We start from the raw sequence: 23,225 nt of genomic DNA, 5'->3' as shown, positions 1-23,225 counted from the left end.
CATCAACCTTAAGTTTGATTCTGTGAGCCCCATCCCCTTAAGTACCATGTACACTGGCAGTACTACAGAAATACAATAGTATAACTTTTTAAAGTATAGTATTTAATCTAAATTGTTTACCAATGGCAAATGATACCTTGCCTAAAAAGGCTGAATCCTGTTCACATGGATTTCACATTCACAGTAATATTTTGTAATTATTTTTGTAATTGCAGTATTAATTACTATAAGTTGGTTAAACATATACCATGAGCACAACAAAAATTGATGCTGGCATAAATAAACGACACATCTATACTGCTGGTAGCAGCCTTCCAAAATTCAATCTTGTTGAAGTGCAAGAAATGTTTCTGAACTTGGGAAATTCAAAGTGCTCAATGTTAACAAGGGCAATTAAGTCAAACCCTTTTGTCAAATTATACAGCTTTAGATTAATGTGGGCTGAAATGCATGAAAAGCCTGATGCCAACAGCTATTGGCAGGCAGTCCTAAGGCTACAATACTAATGATACATCAGCATTCACAGACATATGGAAATACCAAAACTTTTTTTTTTAAACTATGAAACGAGCAAGCATGGAAAACAAATTGTAGACTCAAGCACTCCGTTTATTAAAAAAGGAAATCTGCAACATATTTCAACAAAGAGCAACACCATCTGTTTTCATTGGCCACTAGCGCATAGCAGATGGAATGGTTATCACACCAGAAGTGGCAACTATTTCAGCACTGCCAATTGGTGGTACAACATAATTTAATTTAGTTTTATACTCACAATGTCAAGGAAAGGAAACCAACTAAAAAGCATGAAAGGGCTCGGTGAACCACAATAACATCCTTTAAGTTTTCAGATCAAGCAAGCAAGTCACATTCCAAAATCCAGATTGAAATAAATGAGCAATCTTTTTACATGGCAATATTAATTGCAACATTAAGGTAACAATGAACTCTCTCAAGAACATAATAAAAAAAACCTAATTAAATTTGGTCAGCAGTCCATCTACTGTGGTCGTTTGGGGATGCTAACAAAAACACAAAACAACAATATGGAGGCGCTCTTCTGATACCCTCGTCAATCACTCCCCAAATCTAGCAGTATATTGCTTAGAAATATCTTTCACTCGAAATTGTATATCCTGATCATTCCTTTCCACTAAGTTAGTACTTAGTGGACCTAGTCCACTAGTGGTTAGTACTTTTTGGACCTAGTCATCATAACATTGGCTAGTCACCAATTTGTGAAGTCATCATAACATCCCAAAACAGAGCATTCCAAAGCCATAAATGAAGTCATAGGGTTTTAAAAGGTTACCCCTAAGTATTACACAAAATAATAAGCAATGACCATTATTTACTTCACATTGTTCATGTTCCCTTGCAAATGTGCTCTCTCATGCTAAAAATCTCTTCTGAAGTTTAAGCAGGTTTCTTCGTTACTGCAACTTTGTATGTGCTGGGAGATTTCTTAAAATGAAGAACATTCAAATATGCATATTTGAGGTGCGGCAGTTTGAGGTGTTAAATTTCCTATGAGAACTGCATAGCACATTTATGGCCCATTCATATCCTGGGTAGATGGGACTCGTCACCGGGTAGATGGGACTCGTCAGCCTGGGAAGGCAGCTCATCTGAGAGAAGGAAAACTCTGATCCCAAACCTCCACTGCCTTGTGGCTACATCCAGTTATGGAAAAGGCTTCAGGAGTCAACCTCGAGGCAAAATCCGGAGCCGGAGTCCCTGAGGCAGTTCATGGCTGAACACAGTCACGTTCTGGCAACTCCTGCGATGCCACTGGAACCAACTGTATTGGCCTCTGCCTTTCCATTGGAACATTTCAGCGACGTGGAGAGGGGGGATTTGCTGCATGGGTAACAGCCTATCCTCCATACCTACTTTACCCAGGCTTCGTGCACTGGAGAGGACACTCTGTTCCAGAACCACCATTCAGAGCGTGACACCATAGTCTTCCGAGACTGAAGGATGCCAACATATCCTGGGCCAGCACCTGTCTCCTGTGCACCGCCCAGGAGATTGATGTCACAAATGTGCCATGAGCCACACTGCAGAGGCATTAGCAGGGAGGCTAGTGCGGGCAGGCATTGGGCCTCCTTGCCAGTTTTTGGACCCCCAGGAGCCATCTGTGGTATGTTCTTTCTGGAAGTCATTAGTTACAGACAACCAAAAACTGGGCAGTCATACTTTCAACCTTCAAACATAAACTCCAAAATAATAACTAATTACTGCTAGTATGCTGCCGGGGGGAGGGGGATGTGAGGGTTGGTGAAGCTAAAATCAGTCAAAGGCCAGCTGTTAACCCTAATATATGTAATACCAAATAGAGAGCTAGATTATTGGCATTGGGAAGCTCTCGTGCCTATCAGTTACCAAGACTCTGCAAAGGATTCTCTGAACCTAGGAGGATAAGCAGGGCTCTGTCTGTTGTTATCCTGGAGCTATGGCATTCCTTCCAAGGAAACCTGTCAGTTGTCAAGCATGGAGCCATTGGCATACAGAAAAAAAAGAACATGTTAAGCATTTAGCAATTGGTATTTAGGGATTGTCAGCTAAACTTAGAAGGAAATAAAAATAAGTCATGTAGCAGCTCAGGAAATATGTCTACAAAAAGGATACTTACTGCATTTCTGTTTTACAGGTGCTGGCAAGAAATAATTAAAATAGAATACTAAACATTTTAAATTTCACCATCAAATTTAAAACAGCTTAATTAAAATCAGATTAAAGTTTAGCTGTCAATCCCTCAATACCAGTTGCTAAATGTAAATATGTACAGTTTTTTCTATATCCTAATGACTCTAGGTTTGACAACTGGCAGATTTCCTTGGAAGGTTTCCTTGGAAGGAATTCCATCCACCTTTCTTTGTCTCTGCCTGCTTAGAGTTTCTCCTCTCCTTAGGCCTCATGATATGTTTCTTACTCAAACCGATCCTTCAGGTCCCTTTTATAAGCTGTCAATTCTTTGCTAAGGACACTTCATAAGAATGTGTACAGACATGAACTGCTATTATAACACAGCATTTTTCTGTCTTGAAAGAAAATGTCAGCATTTTGAGACCCGTATGTCAACTGGAGCCCTGGACCGCAGCCCATGCAGCCAACGTACATCGGAGGTTTTGGGGGGTTTACATTCACCTCAGTTTCTCCCTCAAAATCACCCTTTCAGTGTAATCAATCTTAGTTGTAACAGGAAATCATCATCAACTTTCACAGAAATGTCACAGAACTTAGTCCCACGGACATCTTTAGGATGTTATCTCAAGGACAATGGGAGATGAAAACCTCTCTACAGATGGTCTAACTTTTCATGATGCAAGTCTGCATTAATTATATCTGATGTTAATTAAAAAGAAATATAAAGCACCAGGTGCTGAACTATGGCCTAGAGATAAAATAGTGAGGGTGGGAAATCAGGTTGATGAGCTTTAGCAGAAAAACTACTTCAGTTTGAATATTGCCAGTAATGCAAATTAGAAGCAAAATAGCTGGAGCTATAAATGTGCTACAAACAATCCTGACAAGTATACTTAATATGATCAAGTACATAGAATAGATATAGGGAGATGTATTTAGTTGATCTGATTGACTGCCTTGCCAAAAACCCTAGTTTACTCCTGAAGTTACTTTGAGTGGATAACATAATACCTGGATTTTAAAAGTATCAATGCAATTAATGTTATTAAGTGGGCTTAACGAATATAGGATACAAACAAATTAGTTCTGTGTTTACACAACATCAGAGATTTCCTGTCAACGTGAAAGCTAATCAGTTATGGGTTTCAGCCTATGTATCCACTGACACCTGCCACTGTCATATTATAAGTGGGATTCTTTCCAACATATGCAAAAGCATTGTATGGACAGAAGTGATGTGGTGAAACACCAAAGCAATAAATCCACATAACTAATAACAGATCTCAGTAGCTATTCTCTGGCAGGATCAATTCACACAGTGTGCCTCCAGTAAAATGACTAATCTGAGAGATTCCCACACAAATACATGCAAACAAAAGAGCCAAGGGAACGCTGCCTGACATGCTGGGAATGGAAACACTGCTTTCAGGGAGCTGCCATTCTCAGAATCATCTGGCAAACAAACCTCACAAAATGTTAGCATTTGAATCCAGGCACTGGAATCTTTTCAGGAAACACTCTGAGACTCGAAATTCATCTATATAACTGCGTGCCAAGTCATGTAGTGGAAGCGCTGATTTACAGGGAATTCTAGAACAGAATTAACATGGTCTTTTGCTGTTTTGACTAGGTTCAGCTCTAAGCTTTTCAACCCTATTTTTAAAAATTCTACAAAGGAAAGCATCCATATTTTCACCAATGGACACAATAAATGGTACCTCCCCCAAACCATTATAGAGAAGCCAGATTTTCCATACAAGCACTGTATTTTCAACAAAAGAAACACTAGCAAACAGACACTAGAAATGATGTGACACTGGAAAGAATAGGGACAGTTCCCCTGCTAAAATAAGAGGATCACCACTTTAAAATGTGCCACTTTGCCCAGTTAGCAGGACATACGGTATAATTGATGTACAGGTTGAGCCTCATTATTCGCATGGGTTCCGTTCCAAGCACTCACGTGGATGGCAAAAAAAGCACTATAGCAAATCAATTTAAAAAACCAAGTTTCTTTGCTCTGGTGATTTAAAAACTGCCTCGCTGACATTTGTGATGTAACATAAGAGTCATTAAAGCAGTATATAAATACTGTTATTAATAATAATAATAATAATAATAATAATAATAATAATAATAATAATAATAATAATAAGAATAAGAATAAGAATAAGAAAGGAGACAATCCATCAATCAGTTGTCCTCTAACTTAGAAAGCCTTCGAAAGGGGCTTCACTCAGCCCCTCCCATCACCAAAGCAAGGTGATCACCTTTCTTTCAAGAGCTCAGGGGGAAGGGAGGGGTCGCCCGGTAAGAGAAGGATTGATGGATTGTCAGCCAGCTGTCCCCTCTCTCTCTCATTAAGGAGGCTATAGTTAAAGGACTGTTCAGTTTTTTAAACTGATTTTAAAGGGATGCATTTTTCCCCTTCTCCAGGGATCAGTACATCTCTTCTCATCTGCAGCGGCTATTCGTGTTGACTCAAATCCATGTGTAAAAAATCCGTCTATAAATAAGCTGGACCTGTAATTGCTTAACTAAGCAGATCAATCTACTTAAGGAATATGTCCGCTAAAAACAAATCTATGTGAGGGCCCAAACCTATCCAACCATCCAGCACTGACACAGCCACAATGCAGCCTCAAGATAAAGGAACAAACGTTCCTTTACCTTGAGGAGTCCTCTGTGACTGCCCCCTCCCAGAAGAATGCAGCACATGCCCTGATGGCACAGATGCATCAGCGCTGGAAAGTTGGATAGGACTGCACCCAGAGTTAGCTATACTCTAAACATCTATATGTTTTTTCATACAATGCTGAATAAGAAAACATTAAATTCAGAACCTTCGACATATACCTGACCATTGTAAGTTACTGCAACAAATGCAAGTTGCCTACATTCTCCTCTTATACTTACAATTTATACTATACCAAATGCAATTTCTCTAGATCTGTTCAATGCCTGTAACATTTCTGTAAACACAAAAGTGAACAACAAGAAAAGCTAGACCAACATTTCTACATAAATGAAACTAGGGATATCCAATGATTTCACTAAAGAGCAAAAATATGTTGGGAAACAGCACCAGAAAGATGGGCAGGGTTTGAATATCCAATCAGCTCTATTAAAGAGCAGAACAATTTTTTTCCTGAACAACTTAACAGATCAGGACAAATACAAGCTCTAGAACTTTATATCTGTTTTTGGGAAGAAACAGTTTGATGAAAGTGTTTGTTCCTTTACCCAGCCCTTACTGGTCTAACAAGGAACAGTCACTGTTGGCAAGTTTTCAATGATTTCTACTTCAAACTACATTTTTAAAGTTGCATGACAAAGCTGATCATGTATTATAAGGAAACTGAAAGAAACGGTACAAATTAAACCAAGCAAAATTGTAGCACATAAATGATTGCAATGAAATGTGTGTAATGAATAAATGGTATAATTGAATAAATGGAACAGAAATGAAAAAGGATAAGCAGTAGCAATATAGAACCCAGTTCTATCCCACTGGATTGCCAAAACCTGAAGATGGCCATTAAATCTACCATGCAGTTTGCCAATTAAGCTGGAACATGCTGTCACTGTTCTACATAATCAGTTATCTGAATCTTTATACATTGACTCTGGTGTCTGTGGTCTTTAATCCCTGAAGACAAAAAGTATCCCAAGAGAACTGGTCATTCACTGCTATGGTGGCAGAACCCAGCTACAATTTTGTCTACACCCTTCCTTCTGGCATTAGGGGCAGGAGAGCGTAAAAGAAGACTGATAGCTGTCATAACATGTAAGTTTCAAATCCTCAGATTTCAATAAGAACTATTTTTGGGGTAAATCCTGGCAACTTAGATTAATCCATATCTGGCTAACCATCCCATTCTATCCTTCCACCACCACCCCGGTGCTGCAGCCACACTGAAAAGGCATGCACCGTACCTAGCGAGAGGTAGTGGAGGGGAAAAGGGATTTAAATTACTTTTCCCATCCGTAACTGTTCCACTCCACACTGCCCCAGCTGCTGCCTTACCCACTCCAGCAGGTCCAGGCAGACCTGGCAATGTTCTGGGAGCACTGCCATCCCTTGCAGCAGTGCTCCCAAAATGACTACTGTCAGAGCACTGAACACTCAGATGGTAGTCATTTTATGACAATGGAACTCTGGGTGCATGACAGCCCAATCTGCAATAGGATTGGGCAGTCCATCAAGAAATAAAGCATCATTGAATTCTATATACAGGTCCAGCCTTGTTATATACGGATTTTTTATACACGGGTTTCACTCAACATGAATGGCCACTGCAAATGAGAAGAATGCGCTGATCCCTGGAGAAAGGGAAAAATGCATCCCTTTAAAATCAGTTTAAAAAACTGAACAGTCCTTTAACTATAGCCTCCTTAATGAGAGAGAGAGAGAGAGAGAGGGCAGCTGGCTGACAATCCATCAATCCTTCTCTCACCAGGCGACCCCTCCCTCCCCCCTGAGCACTTGAAAGAAAGGTGATCGCTTTGCATTGGTGAAGGGAGGGGCTGAGTGAAGCGCCTTTGTAAGCACTTGGAGGAGGACTGATTGATGGATTGTCTTCTTAAGGACTCTTATCTTACATTATAAAGGTCAGCAAGGCTGTTTTTAAATCACCAGGGCAAAGAAACTTTGTTTTTTAAATTGATTTGCTATAGTGCGTTTTTTGCCATCCATGTGAGTGCTTGGAACGGAACCCGCGCAAATAATGAGGCTCAACCTGTACCATTTAAGACGCATACAAACTAGAACACAGAATAGTATAATGTTATTCAGCATAGTAGTCCCTCTTACTTCTTAGACTGTAACACAGAATGCCGTCATGCATTAATAAAGGCAATATAAGACAGTACTACACAGAAGAAAATTTTATATAGAATAGCACTTAATCATGCACAGCAGGCCAGTCTACACAGCGAAGGTTAATCTTGTCAAGAAGTAAACCACATACACATATCCCAGAACAAGGGATTTCAGTGACTTGAGTTTATTGTCTAACTTTGACAAGCAACTGCAGCAAGACCTCATTAAAAATAGATTAGTAGCAGGATACATAATGTTTTGCCACAAGACAAAATTACTGGATAAATAATAACAAAAAAATTGTCTCACACCTCGCCTCTGACGATCAGAACAAATTTTAGAAGTGTCAAGTAGTTTAGCATCACCTTAATGGAGATAGGCAAATACTTTCTCCCACTATTAAATGGTTCAATCAAATATGTCAGCTGTTAGCAGCTTCCTAGAAATAGGAACAGCTTCCTAGAAATAGCTTCTTAGGTGGGGGCAGCTTCCTAGAAATAGATTCTTCTTAGTCTATTTTCATCTCTCTCAACCAAGATGATAACCTACTTCAGGAAAGCAGCATGGCCACATGGCCTTGATCAAGTGCCTTTTTTAAACACCAAAAACATCTGGCCATCAAAGAAGGAAGTGTAGTGTTGCTTTTCCATATAGGTATACGTATATTTTTGAGTTTATTCATTGTTTTTATAAATTATTTAATTTTCTTTCCTATAAATTGTAATCTACCTTGGGCATCTGCTCCAGCAGAGGAAAGACAGGATAAAAAATCTTTTAAATAAACAAATAAATAAATATATGCAGATGATGTTCCCATGGCATAGTTCTAACATGATCATTTCAGAATGACCATCTTCGAAACTGCTCTCATTTCAACATTTATCTCCATATGTACAGTCAGTCATTAGTAACTTGTAAATTACTTGCAAGTTTCAATACCTAAAATGATTATTTAGGTGCTCATTTGTGTTTATATGAGAGAGAGAGAGAGAGAGAGAGAGAGAGAGAGAGAGAGACTGACTGACTGACTGACTGACTGACTATAGATGCAAGGATATATGAAATAAAGCCAAGAAAATCTGAAGTGGTTTTCACTCTTGTGATCTGCTAAGTATTTTCTCTGATGTTTAAAATACATCACATTTCTTAACAAAAAACTATTATGCAGTAGTTCTCAAACTTTTAGCCCTGGGACCCACTTTTTAAAATGGGAAACTGTCAGAACCCACCAGAACTGATGTCATGACTAGAAGTGACATCATCAAGCAGGAAAATTTTTAACAATCCTAGGCTGCACACTTACCCAGGAGTAAGTCTTGTTTACTATCATTGTTAAAAGCATATACATAGTAGCTTGTTAAAAGTACATATCTGTAACATTTCCCCACATGCAGTCACATGCCATGGAAGCATCAATATAATAAAAATAAAATATGGAAATGAATGGGGACCCAGCAGAAATTGTTTCATGACCCACCTAGTGGGTCCCAACCCACAGTTTAAGAAACACTGCATTATAGTATAATGCATTCAATTATATCAGTTGTTTATATAATGAAAATGTTTCCCACTGAGATTCTTGGTGCTTCTAAAATGTTGGATTAAGGAGAAGACTGATATGTGTAGCTTTGACTGAGCTGTCATTTACCGTGTTTCTGACAGGAATCTTCTTTGGTTCTGGTGGTACATCCTGTGGAACAAATTTCACCGGCTCCTTAATCTGTCTCCTTGATCGCTTAGTTCCATCTGGTAAAGTTTCCATGGCAATGTCTGTTTCCATGTCACTGCTACCTGCTTGGTCGCACTCTGAACACTGCCTGGGAGGACAAAAAATTTCAAACTGAAGACAGCAGCTACCAAAGCAAAAAGGAGAGCATGCTAGCTGGAAAACAAAAGCCAAAGACCGAGGAAGGCAATTTCTACAATGTAAAATGGCATCAAAACAGAGATGTGTGCAGCAAAGCTTTTTGCTTTCATTTCAGAGCTGTACACCCATGTCCTGAGTTTCAAAAGCAGCTTGCAAAGTAGCAGAAAAGGGAGAGCTGTTTGGGTTAACCCTGTGCTAGGAGGTTACAAGCCCTTGTATATGACTATAAATTGATCAGGGCCAACACTGGTAACTCAACCATTACTATTTTTTTTTTCCTTTTTTCGTCATTCGAGTAATTCAGAATCCAAGATTTGCTAAAAATACTGTTCTGTCTTTCGGATATGTGCTTCAGCATTTTATTAGTCGCCTGTCTTCTCATCTTTGTCATGGACACCCCATGCCAAATTTGTTCTTTGGGAGAAAGTTCTTAACTGACAAGGAAAGAATCACCTTTGAGGAAAAAAGAAATCAGCTTATCATTTCAAAGATGGTAGGTGGCCAAAATCAAAAGAAAGTGTTTTAAAGGGAAAAAAAACAAAACATATAAGATGCCATTTAACATAAATCCAGAGACTGCTGAAAGTAAGCTGGGAGACAGTGGTTATCAGAAACACTTCAGTCAGACATAAAGGTATCCTAGGATATTTGAGAAAAAATAATTCATGCTGAGGCACATTTAGAACTTTGTAAGAATTACCATGCTAGTTTATGAAGGTTAATCAAATTAAAAGTTTCTTAATAAGAACATCCACAGCAGACATTGAAGTTTCTGCCTACAGGAGTCAACCCTTAGAGTGAAATGTCATAGAGGATGACTGTATCTGTTAAATAAAAGTAGTCATTCTGCGATATTTAATGAGCTATTGCCCCAGCTATAGCTCTCAGAATATGAAACCACAAATGCAGTTTCTAGAGTTTTAAACGCTGTAATAGAAACACTTTGCAGTCACACATGGAACTAATGTTCACCCTTCTCAATTATGGACGACCTTCCTCAGTGAAACACCTCCAAATGGGTGTTAAGCTCTACAAATAACTGCTAGGTAACCTGTAGGGTTTAATTATTGCACATTGCCATGCTAAATAAAATGACAAAAATCCCTAGAGCAGAGCTTAGTAACCCAGATTTCTTGGATTTCTAAGCCAGAGCCCATCCCAGACACAAAGGCAATTAAGGTCTACACTGTACATTAACTTTTGGCCCTAAGCATCTATTCTCTAATATTAACTACAATAATTTTAAATGCCCTTTTTAAAATGGCAAAACGGAATACTGGTTGAGCTTCACTTAACAATGGGGATTGAGGAACATATCCCATTATGCAATCAGGTCATTAAATGAACATTCAGTCTAATCCAGTGCCTTTGCTGCGTACACAGACTTTCTCTGCCAGGCACTAGATGGCTGTACAGGCTACTGGAGATAGATTGCCTCTTCTTTACACAACAAAGAGGCTCTTAATGCAAAGAGACAGTCTGCTACAGGCCATGGGAGAACTGACTGCCTTATTAAGAGCCTCTTTGTTGTGCTTTGACCACTGCCGTATATGCGGTGTGACAGAAAAGTGAATATTGGTGACCAGGTAACATCTGAACAAGGAACGTTTCTGCTTGTAGCCATGTTGCTAGGCCCGAGTACAAGGCGCCAGCTGTAACTAACTTCTAATTAGTGCATACCAGGTCTGAGAAAACTGTGGAGGAGGCCACTTCACAAGGCCCTCAGATACTGTACCAAGCTACTAAGTGGGCTCCAAGGTCAACTTGATTAACAACAAGGTACAGCTGTGAACTTCTCAGGTTGGGAGGGGGGATTCCACCATGAGTAAGGAGGCTTGTGGCACGTTCACCCCAGAACATCTGACTGGAACTGAGTTCTGATTGGTGGATGGGTCAGGAGACCTATAAAGGTGAAAGAAAAGAGCTTTCCTTTGTTCTAGCTTTGTCTCTGGCTAAGGGGGCCTGAGCTTTGCCCATTCTGACAAGATGGACCCACCTTGACTGCAGCAGCGATGGGTCAGACTGGACTTTGGAAATATAAGACTTTGGTGAGTGATAGTTAGAGTTAGGAGTTAGCTCTTTATTGTCTTATTAATGCTGAGTATTGTATTGTACTGATATGCCCTATCCTAAATTCTGAAACCTTTGACAGATACAGTGCTGTCTGTATAACTATTCTTTAAATATATATTCAATAAATCCTATCTATTACAACTGACTGGATTATTGGGACTGATGGACCAAGGGGAATTGGTTGTGGGAGCTACTCCAGTGTGACTGAGTTGGAACCTGGAGACCCCAGTAACAGGAACCTGCTCCTGAATTTAAGCCAAGTCAGTGGGGCTCAGGCTGGAGCACGGTTCAGGGGAGGATTCCCCAGATTGGCCTGGCTACCAGGACTGAAGGCTCTTATGGTTAAAGAGCAATTGGTAACTGAAACTGGAGAGGCCTGAGAAGTGGATGGGGTTATGGCCACTTGATTACTCCTAAGGGCAATAAATGGATTACACGGCCCTCAAGGGAAGGGTCGTGTTGGATGTCACATGTGGCCCATCATTGTGGAAGGTTGTTAAGCATCGCACACCTGTACAGTGAAAATGGTTGAAGTTAGGCTGTGTCTGCATTGCAAAATACGCCAGTCATGTTTTGCACAAACATTGTTTCCATTACTTAACGAGCATTTGCACTGTACAGCTGCTGCATTCCCATACACACATATCTAACATGCATCTTCTTTCTTATCTATACCTTTAATTCACTGAGTCTGGGAAAGTCCGCTGTTGATTAGGGTGCATGAGCAGGATTTAGTTGACAGTAACCCTCCTCAATTTGACCTTCCACCCCAAGAAAAACCCAAATGCTACGTATTTCAAGAGCGTTACTGACTATTTGGATAATACTTACAAAATGAAAGCATGAGATCAAAACATTCCAAAAAAAGTTATGAATATGGGATGGGGAGAACACAAATGAATAATGTATTCGTTTCACCTGCAACAACAATGACCAAACTCTTGAGTTAGCACAAGCCTTCTGCCTGTGCACATTTTATTCTGTGGTAAATTCAAGACATTTTTGTTCATACAAGATCACTGCATTTTAATAGGGTGGTGTTCCCATGGAGTTCTCAGGCACTCCCCTCCAAACCTATACTTGCCTAGCTTCAGGCTGAGTTGTGTACAATTGGACTATGCCCTGCAACCAACTTTAAGCACAAGTGTGCCATACTAGGGCAGTTATACTGCTGTTACACAGCTTCTAATGGGTCCTCCATTCCAGAAAGCCAATTAGGCAATGAACTCCACATGTTCAGTATGATCAACTACCTCCATCAGTACTGTCAACTTCAAACCAAATTTTAACAATAATATTTAAAAAAAATTTTTTATCACGATCTGATCCTATGCACACAATAGTTATAGCCAACAGTGCAGATTTGTTCCAAGGAGTAACTGAAGAAACATCTGAAAAGGCAAGAGTACTACAAACAGTGGGGGAAACATTCTCTTGAACTTCAAATTTATAATAAGGGTCTTATTCTATCTACTGATCTTGAAGAGAATATACAAAGACACATCTAAGGATGAAAAGGGTGCAATCAATAATGTTCTTTGTCTCTGTTATAATCTTATTCCGTTGAATATACCCTAACTAAATTAAAAGTGAAAGCCAAGTTGCGATCAGAAGCATAGCTGAAGCATGAAATTCACAGCAAAGACAGCCAGCTTTTTGAAGGAAAAGCCTTACTACCCCTCTGACCTACTAGTACTGCAATGTTCAGTTTGCATCTTTTTGATCTGACACTTTTAAGAGCCCAATCGTATGCTTCCCCCTCCAGCAATATAGCAGTGCCAAAAAGCGCACACTTTACGGGGGGGGGGGAGGGATCAGGTAATTTTGGAGGAGAAGGGGGAATTATTTCTACATAAGCCTCCTGCTCTGCAATGGGCTGCCTTGTACCTGCGCCAGCTCTTTAGCTAGACAAGTCCAAGGAGAAGAAAGGGGTGATGAAGTTGTTAAAAGAGGGGATAAGATCTGGTGAACACCATTGCCACCGGATCCAACAACTCTCACTGCCTCCCTGCCCCCATTCTTCACCTCTGCCCAGTTTCGGCCCCAGCACTGCCTTACCTGGTTTGGTGAGTGTGTTGCGAACTGGTGGCAGCATTGCAGCAGTTTGCAGTAGTGTGTGCAAAATGGATGCCGATGGAGCGCTGCATGAGTTGCTGGTAACCATTTTGCAACAGCAGAAGTGCCTTTTGCTATCGCAACATGCTCCACCAGGCAGCTCAATGTTAGATATGATTGGGCTGTCGGATAACCGTTGCAATATGATCCAGAAGCATATTCAAATCAGTGAATTATTGCAGTTTAAACAGGGGGTTAAAGTCAGCTTCACTGCCACTTAATGCAATCGTACTATCCAACCTACAAATTTATCCGGGAAGTTCAAAAAAAATTGCCAGACATTTTGAAACGTAATCCAAGATTTTAGAAAGCTATGTGGTTAAGAATGCTATCCTCAACTAAACTATCTTCTTGTAATAATAATTCCTCTTACCAGGCCAGTTTAGGTGATACTTTCCATGCCAAATGGGCACCAAACACATAGAGAACGCTCATCTTGGTCCCTCCCCTTATTTCTGGTTCCTTTTTGCAACTGCACAGTTTAAACTAAGTTTAGCAGAGCATGCAGAAGCTCAGATGAACTGAACCCTCAGCTACATGATTACAGAAACTACCTGGGAAGAAACAGGAGGGCCAGAATGTGAGCAAACACATATGTAACCATATGAGCCACTTCAGAGAAGGAAAAATTTGCAAACTGGTTTTTTCTAATCTCTCTGCAGAAACAGCAGAGGAACATCCACAGAAAGAAAAGACAGACAAATATACTGCAGATAATCTTTTCCAAGACCTTTCCTGAAACTATAAAGCCCAACACTGACTTTAAAAGAATGAGATTCTATGAATTTCAGCCACTGAAAATTAGCTAGATGCAATTTAGGGCACAATCCTAACACACTTTCCAGCACCGACATAAGGGCAATGCAGCTCCCAGGTAAGGAAACAAACATTCCCTTACTCTGAGGAGGCCTCCGTGAGTGCCCCCCAACTGCAGGATGCAACACAGGTCCCATTGGCAGAGCTATGCCAGTGCTGGAAACTGGGTTAGGATTTGGACCTTACTGAGCTAATAGCAAGTTTACAGATACTTTGCTTGATGGTTTTCTATTTACAAAATTGCTACATAGCAAACGATGATCTTGAGTAACAAGTTTATTATAAGGAATATTGAAAGGAACACTGTGAGCATAGACGTTAACAGTTAAAATAATTTGTTAGCTGCGTTTCAGGTGCTCCAAGCAAATTATAATAATTTAAACTAGCAATGGACAGTATATAAAGGTTTCCTTCCTCCAACAAAATGAGCCTTATTCCTGTGGAAGGAGACCTTCCTCCAGAAAGAAAGAGACCTTTCTCCAGAAACAACTTCCTAAATAATCCTTTGAGTTTCAGCCTAATAAAAACAATTCAACATACAATGAAGGTCAAAAGATGAGAACTGGCAAAACAATCAAACTAGCTGGCTGAAACAAAGGACAAAGATAAATAGTCTGGGCAAAAAAACAGACTATAGAATACATGGCTCTGCTAAGTGAGAAGCTGTGTATCCTTCATGGATGCACACTGCTCCCCCCTGCAAGTATCCTATCAGTAGAAACCAAATTGCCCACTGTCAGAGTTGGAAGGAAGTCTTTATTATCATAATATTCATATGGAACTCAAAGGCACATAAAGAATTCCTTGCATAACCCAAATTTATATGGCATACAGAATAAAACTCTTGGGATGGAAGAACACTGAGATTCAGGTCCTCTTAACTGCAGGCTTATTCTCTTATTTAAAAAAAAATGCACTAGTTAAGTAGTACAATGCATTTACAATATTCTTACCAGTAACTGTTTTTAGTCTTCCTTGGCATCCTTGAAAGGGGAGGGTCCAGACATCCAAGATGATAATGAAGTTTACAAGTATCACACAGCAAAAGGAGGTGTTGATCATGGTTCTTCTTGCAAATCCCACAACTTGGAAATGCAGGAGAAAAGTTTCATTTGAGATAATGCAAATACTTTTCTGAATCATCTCAATGTTTACATGGGGCAGGATACATACCGAGAGCCTCTTGCCTGAGCAGAAGGCACTTCTGCTCATGCAAAGGGGGTCCCCAAGATCCACATTTCCCCCTCCAGCTGCAGTCCTCCACATAGCTTAGTACACTCTTCTGGAAGGTCCCAATCCTCAAGAGCAGTTCTAGGAATTTGGGCACAGAAGACTGTAGCAGGGAGGGGGCAGTGGTAAAGTTCTGTTGCATTTCTCTGGATTCAAGACATGATTAAGCCATTTCCCTACATGGCCACTAGCACTTATCTTCATCATTATCATTATCTTCATCTATTATTAGAACTCATTATCTTCATCTATTGTTTTCTTTAAATGCATATTAAAACTAGTTTGGTTCTGCAGACAAAGGTTAGGGTTAGGGTTAGGGTTAGGGTTAGGTTTAATCTAACCCTAAAATAATCTGCAGATTATCTTCATCTATCATTAGGACTCATTATCTTCATCTATTGTTTTCTTTAAATGCACATTAAAACTAGTTTGGTTCTGCAGACAAAAAGTTGACTTGAGACATGAGAGACCCAGATTTATATCTTGAGCAGGCATAATGCACACACAGGGGGCTGTGGGCAAAATCTGTCAAACTCAGGATCTTATCTGTAAACTATTAAGTCTTTCTTTACTTTGACTAGTTGCTATAATGACGTATGCAATTTAATTTGTAAAGATCTTTCCCTATTAGCAGGAATGTAATATGATGAATCCTATTGCTAATTTCAGTTGGTGAGAGACTACAAATAACAAATTCATGTCGCATTCAAAAAACTTCCGTAACTAAGCAAAACGTGAAAAAACAAAAATCAAAACAGTGGTGATGGAATAGATGCTCATTCTTAGACACAGCCATCAAATAAAACATTCAACAGCAGCACTTTAGATCAGTGACATAGCAAGAATAGACAAAAGGTCATCAAATAATGTAACTCTTGTTTTATAGACTCTGCATCAGAACTACTGGTAATTTATAAAACTGTGAGCATGGCAACAGTTAAACTTGGGTCATATTTTGAAACTAATGGTACTAGATTTAGGACGAATAAATAGAAGTGTTCCATCACATGCATAATTGACATGTGGAATTCATACCATAAGACAGAGTGACGGCCACTGAGCTAGACAGCTTTATAAGAAGATCCATGGGGGATAGTTACATTGATTTTTATCAGCCACAATAACTAGGTGGCATCTCCATGCCCAGAAACTACACTATTTTCATAACCAGATGTGGGGAACAAACAAGAGATGGTTATCACTACCATACACTACTAAAGAGTTTTCTGGTAAGCCAATGTTGGAGACAGAATACTGAAAGATGACCTTTGGTCTAAATCAAGCAAGGATATTATTATGTTTTTTTTTAAAAATGGTTTGTGGTTGATAGCAACATAATGACAAACAGTAAAAGAATCATGTAAGTATACATAACCAGCACTTAACAGGAGATTAGTCTGAGTTCTGAAAAAAGGAAGATTAAGGATTCAAATATTCTGTATGTTAGGCCCCAATATACAAAATACAAGTTCATAGTAATTTTGTTTAGCCTTTTCTTTGATGGTTAAAGGATTTCAGCATTTTATCAGAAAAAAAAAAGTTTTAGGATAAAAGAACTCCCTCTGGAAGGGCTGCTACTGAATGGAAGAAAACCCCAGTACTGGTGTCCTCACCGCAGATAATTATATTACAAAATGTTATACAGCACACTGCAGTGGCATCTAGGAGCAAAGAGGAACTAATTTTATTCAGTTCGTTGAACTAAGATTTCAAACTATACAGACATTTTATTCACAATCAATGTCTATTTCAGCATGTTGCTGCTACTTGCCTATAAAGTACTGCTGGAAGGGTTGTAGCCTTCTGTGTTCCACCTTCTTTTTTACTTGGCTTCCTCTCCTTGGGTGCTCGCAAAATTGCTGGTATATTCAATTTCTATTGGGTTTGAAGAAATACAGTATAATTTGCAAGAGACACATGTAATGCAACATTCCCCTTCATTTACCGCTCAATAGTCATGAAATTTGGCTGTGCCTAATATGCTAAAAATTATGAGAGTAAAACTGCTTAGTCAGGTTGTAAAAATGACTATGCCATATATTCTATCCTCAGCCTTCTCCTGCATTCACATATTTTTCAGTGCAAAAAAAAAGAAAAAAAAAGGCAAAGACATTGAAGCCCTGGGTTTTTAACTTATTTCCCCCTTTAACAGAAGAAGCTTTAACAGAGACAGACAAGGACAAGCCAGTTTAGAAGGTTAAAAGAAAAAAGAAAAATCCACTATACTTCACAAGAAAATATTGAGGCAGTTTATTTTCCTCAGCATCCCTTCTACGGTGGTGCTCCATAGGTTAATTAGAAAAATTATCTTATTGGACCAAACTCTCCACAAAGCAGGAGAGATTCTCTTCGGGTTTCTACTAATCTGCAGTATGCTAGCTTCACAGACAGCAACCATCTATCAAAGTCATTTCTCAGTGGCCCTGTGGACCTGCATCTGTTCAACCAACTGGAAAAAAGTGTCAAGCAAGCTGTGCAAATGAAACTACTATTTTTTTATTATTATTTATTATTAAATGATTGCACCAGAACACACATTTGTAAATTCTGAAATCATCTTTTTTAAGGTAGAATAATTAACAAGCTCCTATTTCACAAAGATGGGTTCTCATATATACAACAGGTTTACAATCCAAGTCAGATTAACCAGAACTATCAAGCACAACTGTAAACACTTTTAATCCAATTGTTCACAGATACCCAAACAACATTTACAAGACCATAGCTGGCCTACAGTCCAATTTCTTTAACAGGGCATTGTTTGTATACAAAAGCTATGAATTGCTTCGTACTGAGAATAACATGTAAAGTGCAGCCATGTTTATGAGAAATCTGCTAGTCACAAAGAATACGTTATATAACCATTTTTGTGAAGATTGAGATGAAAAGTGCTACAAGAAAACGGCCAGTGAAATTTATCAATGTTTCAGATAGAGGGAGCAATCCTAACCAACTTTCCAGCACTGACTTAAGGGCAATGCAGCTCTGAAGTAAGGAAACAAACAATCCCTTATCATGAGGAGGCCTCTGTGACTGCCCCCCAATTGCAGGATGTTGTACATGCCCTATTAGCACAGCTATGTCAGAGCTGGAAAGTGGGTTAGGATTTGGACCACAGCCAGCTACATACTGGCATGCATAATTGGAAAAGGGCCACCATCAAATTGGGGAAATTGCTCAATGCCCTTATCAAATATAGGTGAAAAAGACAAATAGAAATATTAGTATCCACCAATTTATGAATGCAAAACTCTAAAATTCAATGAATTTAATAACTGGAAGGCTGCATAAGGGCTCATTCCTAAAGTGACCTGGTGCTGGATGCCATAAATGCGCAATAAAGCACATTTACAGCACCCTCAGAGTAGGGAGCGCTGGTGTTGGTCCTGTGCCAGTCAGGTGCTGCAAGCGTGGCCACTGGGCAGTAGTGCGACTTCTGGGGGGTGAGAGGAGGCTGGAACAAGGGTGGGGGAGAAGGGGCAGGATCAGCAGAAGGCCTGACACGGAGTCTCTCAAATCTGCATAGGCAAAATAGCCAATGCAGACTTGAGAAGCCTCATTGCGGGGCCCAGGGCTTTCTTCGGGGGAAGGGGATGAAAGTCCTCCAAGGAGACCTCCTTCCTCCAAGGAGACCTCCACCTGCTTCATGATGCCCGCTGGATACAGCAATAGCCGCTTTGGCGCCGCTGCTCCAGTGGACACCGGGAAGCTCAGGACTGGGATGACCTTCACCTATCACAACTGCAAACACTAATTACTGCTATCAAAAAATAACCAAATTACTGTACCCAAGTATTATTGGTTTCCTAACAAAGAGAGCCCTTTCCACAGGCATCATTAATTTAAAATAACAGCAAATGACATATGCTTTCAGCCACAACCAAATTCAGGAAAGGGGGCTCAAGGAAGCACTACATCCCCCAACACAATTTGCTGTTTGAAAGCTACGATTACTAGAGAAAAAAAATGGCAAGAAATGCTGTTAGATTAACTCATGCTTCAGGTTTAGCTTCATCACAAATGACAGGTCAATCAGTTACAGCAAATGAAAGAATTTTGCAAACAAGAAAGCTAATACAAAAACAAAATTAAGCTACAGGTTCCCAGTAGGTAGCTTGCAGAGACCTAGATATATTTCAATCAGAAATCATTATCCCCAGAGTAAGACCAGGATTTTATCAAATATATCTTTTCAGTCACAAAAGTGACAGTAACAAACAGAAAAAGCCAATTCTTGAGAATCATATGGCCAGCAAGACATAAAAGGGGGAGAAAATGAATGGAAAAAAACCAACCTGTCCAATTATTCTACCCAGTACAGCCCATATTCCTTGCCCTTCATTTCGTAGTTTTGCATTCATATTCTGAAGCTCTTCTAAAGATTCACACAACTGGAAAAAGAAAAAAAAAGTGGAAAGCATTACTGACGTTCTTTAACACCTTTTATCCAGAAGGAGGCATTCTTTACTTACAATGCCTTTTATAAAATATGTAATTAAATAACAAAATTGTTCACTCATGTCAGTGCAACTGAAATCAGTAAAGTTAATCAGCCATTCAAGAACACCAGAAAGAAAACATGGGCACCCATCTGCTTACTAAGAGAGAACCTAAAGTAATTTTGTCTGACAATAAGGCTATGATGGCAGTCAAGAAACATCACAACAGTTCCACTCTGTTATTTCCATCTGTAAAGATGTGCCAAATATTTCTACACAGGGAATCAAGATTTCAATGCTATCCACCTGCACATTTGAAATAAGATGAGAAAATATAAATGCAAGTTACATTTTGCAAGTTTAACTGGGAATGACACTGTCTCCTTCTGGCTGCTCTTTCTTCTCTGACAATTTCAACAGCTAGCGTCACCTTTGGGTTTTGTGTGTCTGTCTGCTTCTAAGAAAGTGAGAGTATAATCTATAGCAGTGGTTCCCAAACTGGTGGGTCACAACCCACCAGCCAGGAAGCACTTGTCCCTGTGGGGTGGGGGGTGGGGGGACAGCAGCAACGCAATCCTCTGGATTGTGCTGTTGCCAGTAATGGGAGGGTTTTTTTTTACTTACCTGCAGCAAGCACTGCAGACATACCCCAAAGTGCTACCCCAAAAGAAAGACTGTTGTGCAAGGAGCATATTTTCAATCCAAGGCAGCTGGTGAGGCTGTTCACCAAGTGCTGGCAACTGCTACATGGTAACAGGGGGTGGAGGGGAGGAAATTCTAGAGTTAACTTTTAAGTATCAAGTGTGGGAGTGGAGGTAGGGGGCACTTCAGTAAACACTGTACAAGTGCATACATGCTGACTAAAGTAGCCATGTGATGGCATGTGTATCAACGATTATGCAATTGAACAGTAGTGAGTGAGAACCCCCCCATCTCTCAGCACCTACTCTTCCACTCCGTGAGCCACACAGCAGCCATTGGTGGTTTCACCTACCAAACTGATCAATGACCAACAATGCATGTGTACACACGCAGCCCAAATACAATGAAGGCAAGCCTCAAATTCTGATACCAGATTGAGAGGCTGTGAAGATGACATTTCTGCAACATGTTAACCCCCTACTGGGATTAGATAGTTCAAGGACTACATTTGTTTTTCCTACATTTGAAAGTTCAAGGCCTACATTTGATATTAAGATTTAACCTAAGGTAGATTTGGGAGGATGAGAAGGGTCAGTGATCTTATATGTAATTATACTTTCATTACATTTATTTTTTTAAATAATTTTGCACAGCAAAAAGTTCTACATGGTTCACCTTGTTATATTCCACATGAAGCTTTTCTTGTTCATTCTCCAGTTTATCCTTAATTTTCTTCTGTTCTGCCATATTCTCTTGGATCTGGATCATGCGCATGTTTCTCTCTGAAATAAAAACCAGTACATTTCTATATTTATTTTTTGAGTATGTGAAGTAACAGCCTGAAGTCAGGATGGTTAGCAACATGTATAAAATAAAGGTTTATATATAAACAACATTTTGTGTATTCAGTTGTACACACTGAGAATTCTCAGTGACTTTGCTTCAGTCACCTAAGAGCTGAAGAAAATGTATCACAAGGCACAAGGCATTCTGGGCCATGCTGTGCCTCATAAAGTCTTGCGGCTTCTGGGTACTACTGGCGAACGACCAATTTCATTGGCAATAGTGGTCTCATCACACCTCAGAATCCCTCGCAGCCTTGTACTCTAGGGTGCGACCCAGAAACCACAAGGCATTCTGGGGTGCAATGCAACCACTGCAGCCAACAAAGCGGGCTGTGGTGGTAAAATGTTTGAGAACTGCTGACCTAACCAAACAGATTAAGATGAAAAGTGCAGACACAGGCTAACAAGTAGAACACTCCTTGTAGAGCAGAAAAGGATGTCTGACAAAGAGGAGCAGTCCCTGGTAAAATAACAAAGAGTTTTAAGATGCTACTGTTTTACCTAACCTCAGGTTCAGGTTTTGGTGGGGAAAATAGTAATGACCTAGTAATAGTAATGACCTAATGACCCCACAATGGGGCTTCTCAAGTCTGCACTGGCTATTTTGCCAGGGCAGATTTGAGATCCTCGGTGTCTGCTTTGCCACCTGACACAGAGAATAGGATACAGCGACCCTTCCCCGATTCCTCCCCCACCCTGGAACGCCTCCCCCCCTCCAGCCCCAAGGCCTTCACCACCGCCCAGAGCTCTTACCATGCTCCAAGCAGCATCCATCCGGCACTGAGGCTCAGCACCGGCACTGGCCCACTTTAGGATTGGGCTCTTAGTAAGAGCACACTCCCAACTCTAATCAAGAAAAATTTCAACAGAAACTTTTTTTAATATCTCACTCTAGTTTACATGTGAGAATTTTTACTTGACTATTTGTTGCACTCTTTTTCTTTAAAACTGGCATTAGGCACAGCTCTTATATATATATATATGAATGGCATTAAAGCAATTTCACTCTCTCTACAGAAAGAGGAGGATTATTCCATTACCGCACATGTTCATATGAATAGAGCAATACTCTAATTGACACAATTCCTTCAAGACTTAGAGTAATATCCATTGTGACTACCTAAAACATTTTGTTAACCACATATTTGATTGTAAATGCTTTGAGAACTTTTCATTGAAAAGTAGTATATAAATACTGTTAATAATATTTCCCCTCTTACCAAGATAATAATTCACAAAATCAGCAGTCAGGGCTGGTTGCTTATGTTTTCGTCTTCCATCCACACTGGAACTTGTATCAGAAGTATCCACTGGAAAGATGTCAGTGCTAATTCCCATTAATTCAGCTTTACGCATCAGCTTACGTATTGCTGAAGCACTGCTAGTGAGTGGTCGTGGCAGTTTCTCCCTGGGTACCCATGCCTGAGGCCTGGTGGTACGTGCTAGTTCTGCTTTGGCACGATATTGTTGCAATCTGGCACTAATTCGAGCCTATAAATGTTAAAAAGCATACAAGAATCAAAATCACATGGAAACCCAAACACTTTGGCTGATAAATTTGGTTTCTATTTTTAATATTGCACACACAAGTGTTTTCATGGGGAAAAATGGCTGTTAATAGTGTAAAATAATAGTTGAAAATATTCTGATACAGCAACCAACAGTTTCCATGACTAGAAAATGTTAAGTGCAAAACAATCCTTAGATATGTTCCAGGTAAAGACCTT

The 23,225-nt window shown here is 39.8% G+C and overlaps 1 protein-coding gene across 4 annotated transcripts in view; it reads right to left on the bottom strand.

The window, feature by feature from the left end:
* Positions 1–23,225, bottom strand: part of PHF14 (PHD finger protein 14) — a 157,283-nt gene that overhangs the window by 103,907 nt on the left and 30,151 nt on the right. For all 4 annotated transcript variants that reach the window (XM_066627800.1, XM_066627803.1, XM_066627802.1 and 1 more), the window contains exons 9-14: positions 22,719–22,989; positions 21,329–21,435; positions 19,868–19,963; positions 17,344–17,447; positions 15,296–15,427; positions 9,120–9,288 (exon numbers count right to left, since the gene is read on the bottom strand). In XM_066627800.1, the coding sequence (XP_066483897.1) occupies positions 9,120–9,288; positions 15,296–15,427; positions 17,344–17,447; positions 19,868–19,963; positions 21,329–21,435; positions 22,719–22,989 (879 nt within the window). The remainder of the gene's footprint in view (positions 1–9,119; positions 9,289–15,295; positions 15,428–17,343; positions 17,448–19,867; positions 19,964–21,328; positions 21,436–22,718; positions 22,990–23,225) is intronic.

Source organism: Tiliqua scincoides, chromosome 5 (assembly GCF_035046505.1).
Source record: "Tiliqua scincoides isolate rTilSci1 chromosome 5, rTilSci1.hap2, whole genome shotgun sequence".
In the NCBI taxonomy this organism is placed as follows: Eukaryota; Metazoa; Chordata; class Lepidosauria; order Squamata; family Scincidae; genus Tiliqua; species Tiliqua scincoides.
The sequence above is the reverse complement of the archived record's forward strand: the minus strand, read 5'-3'. Positions and strand labels throughout refer to the sequence as shown.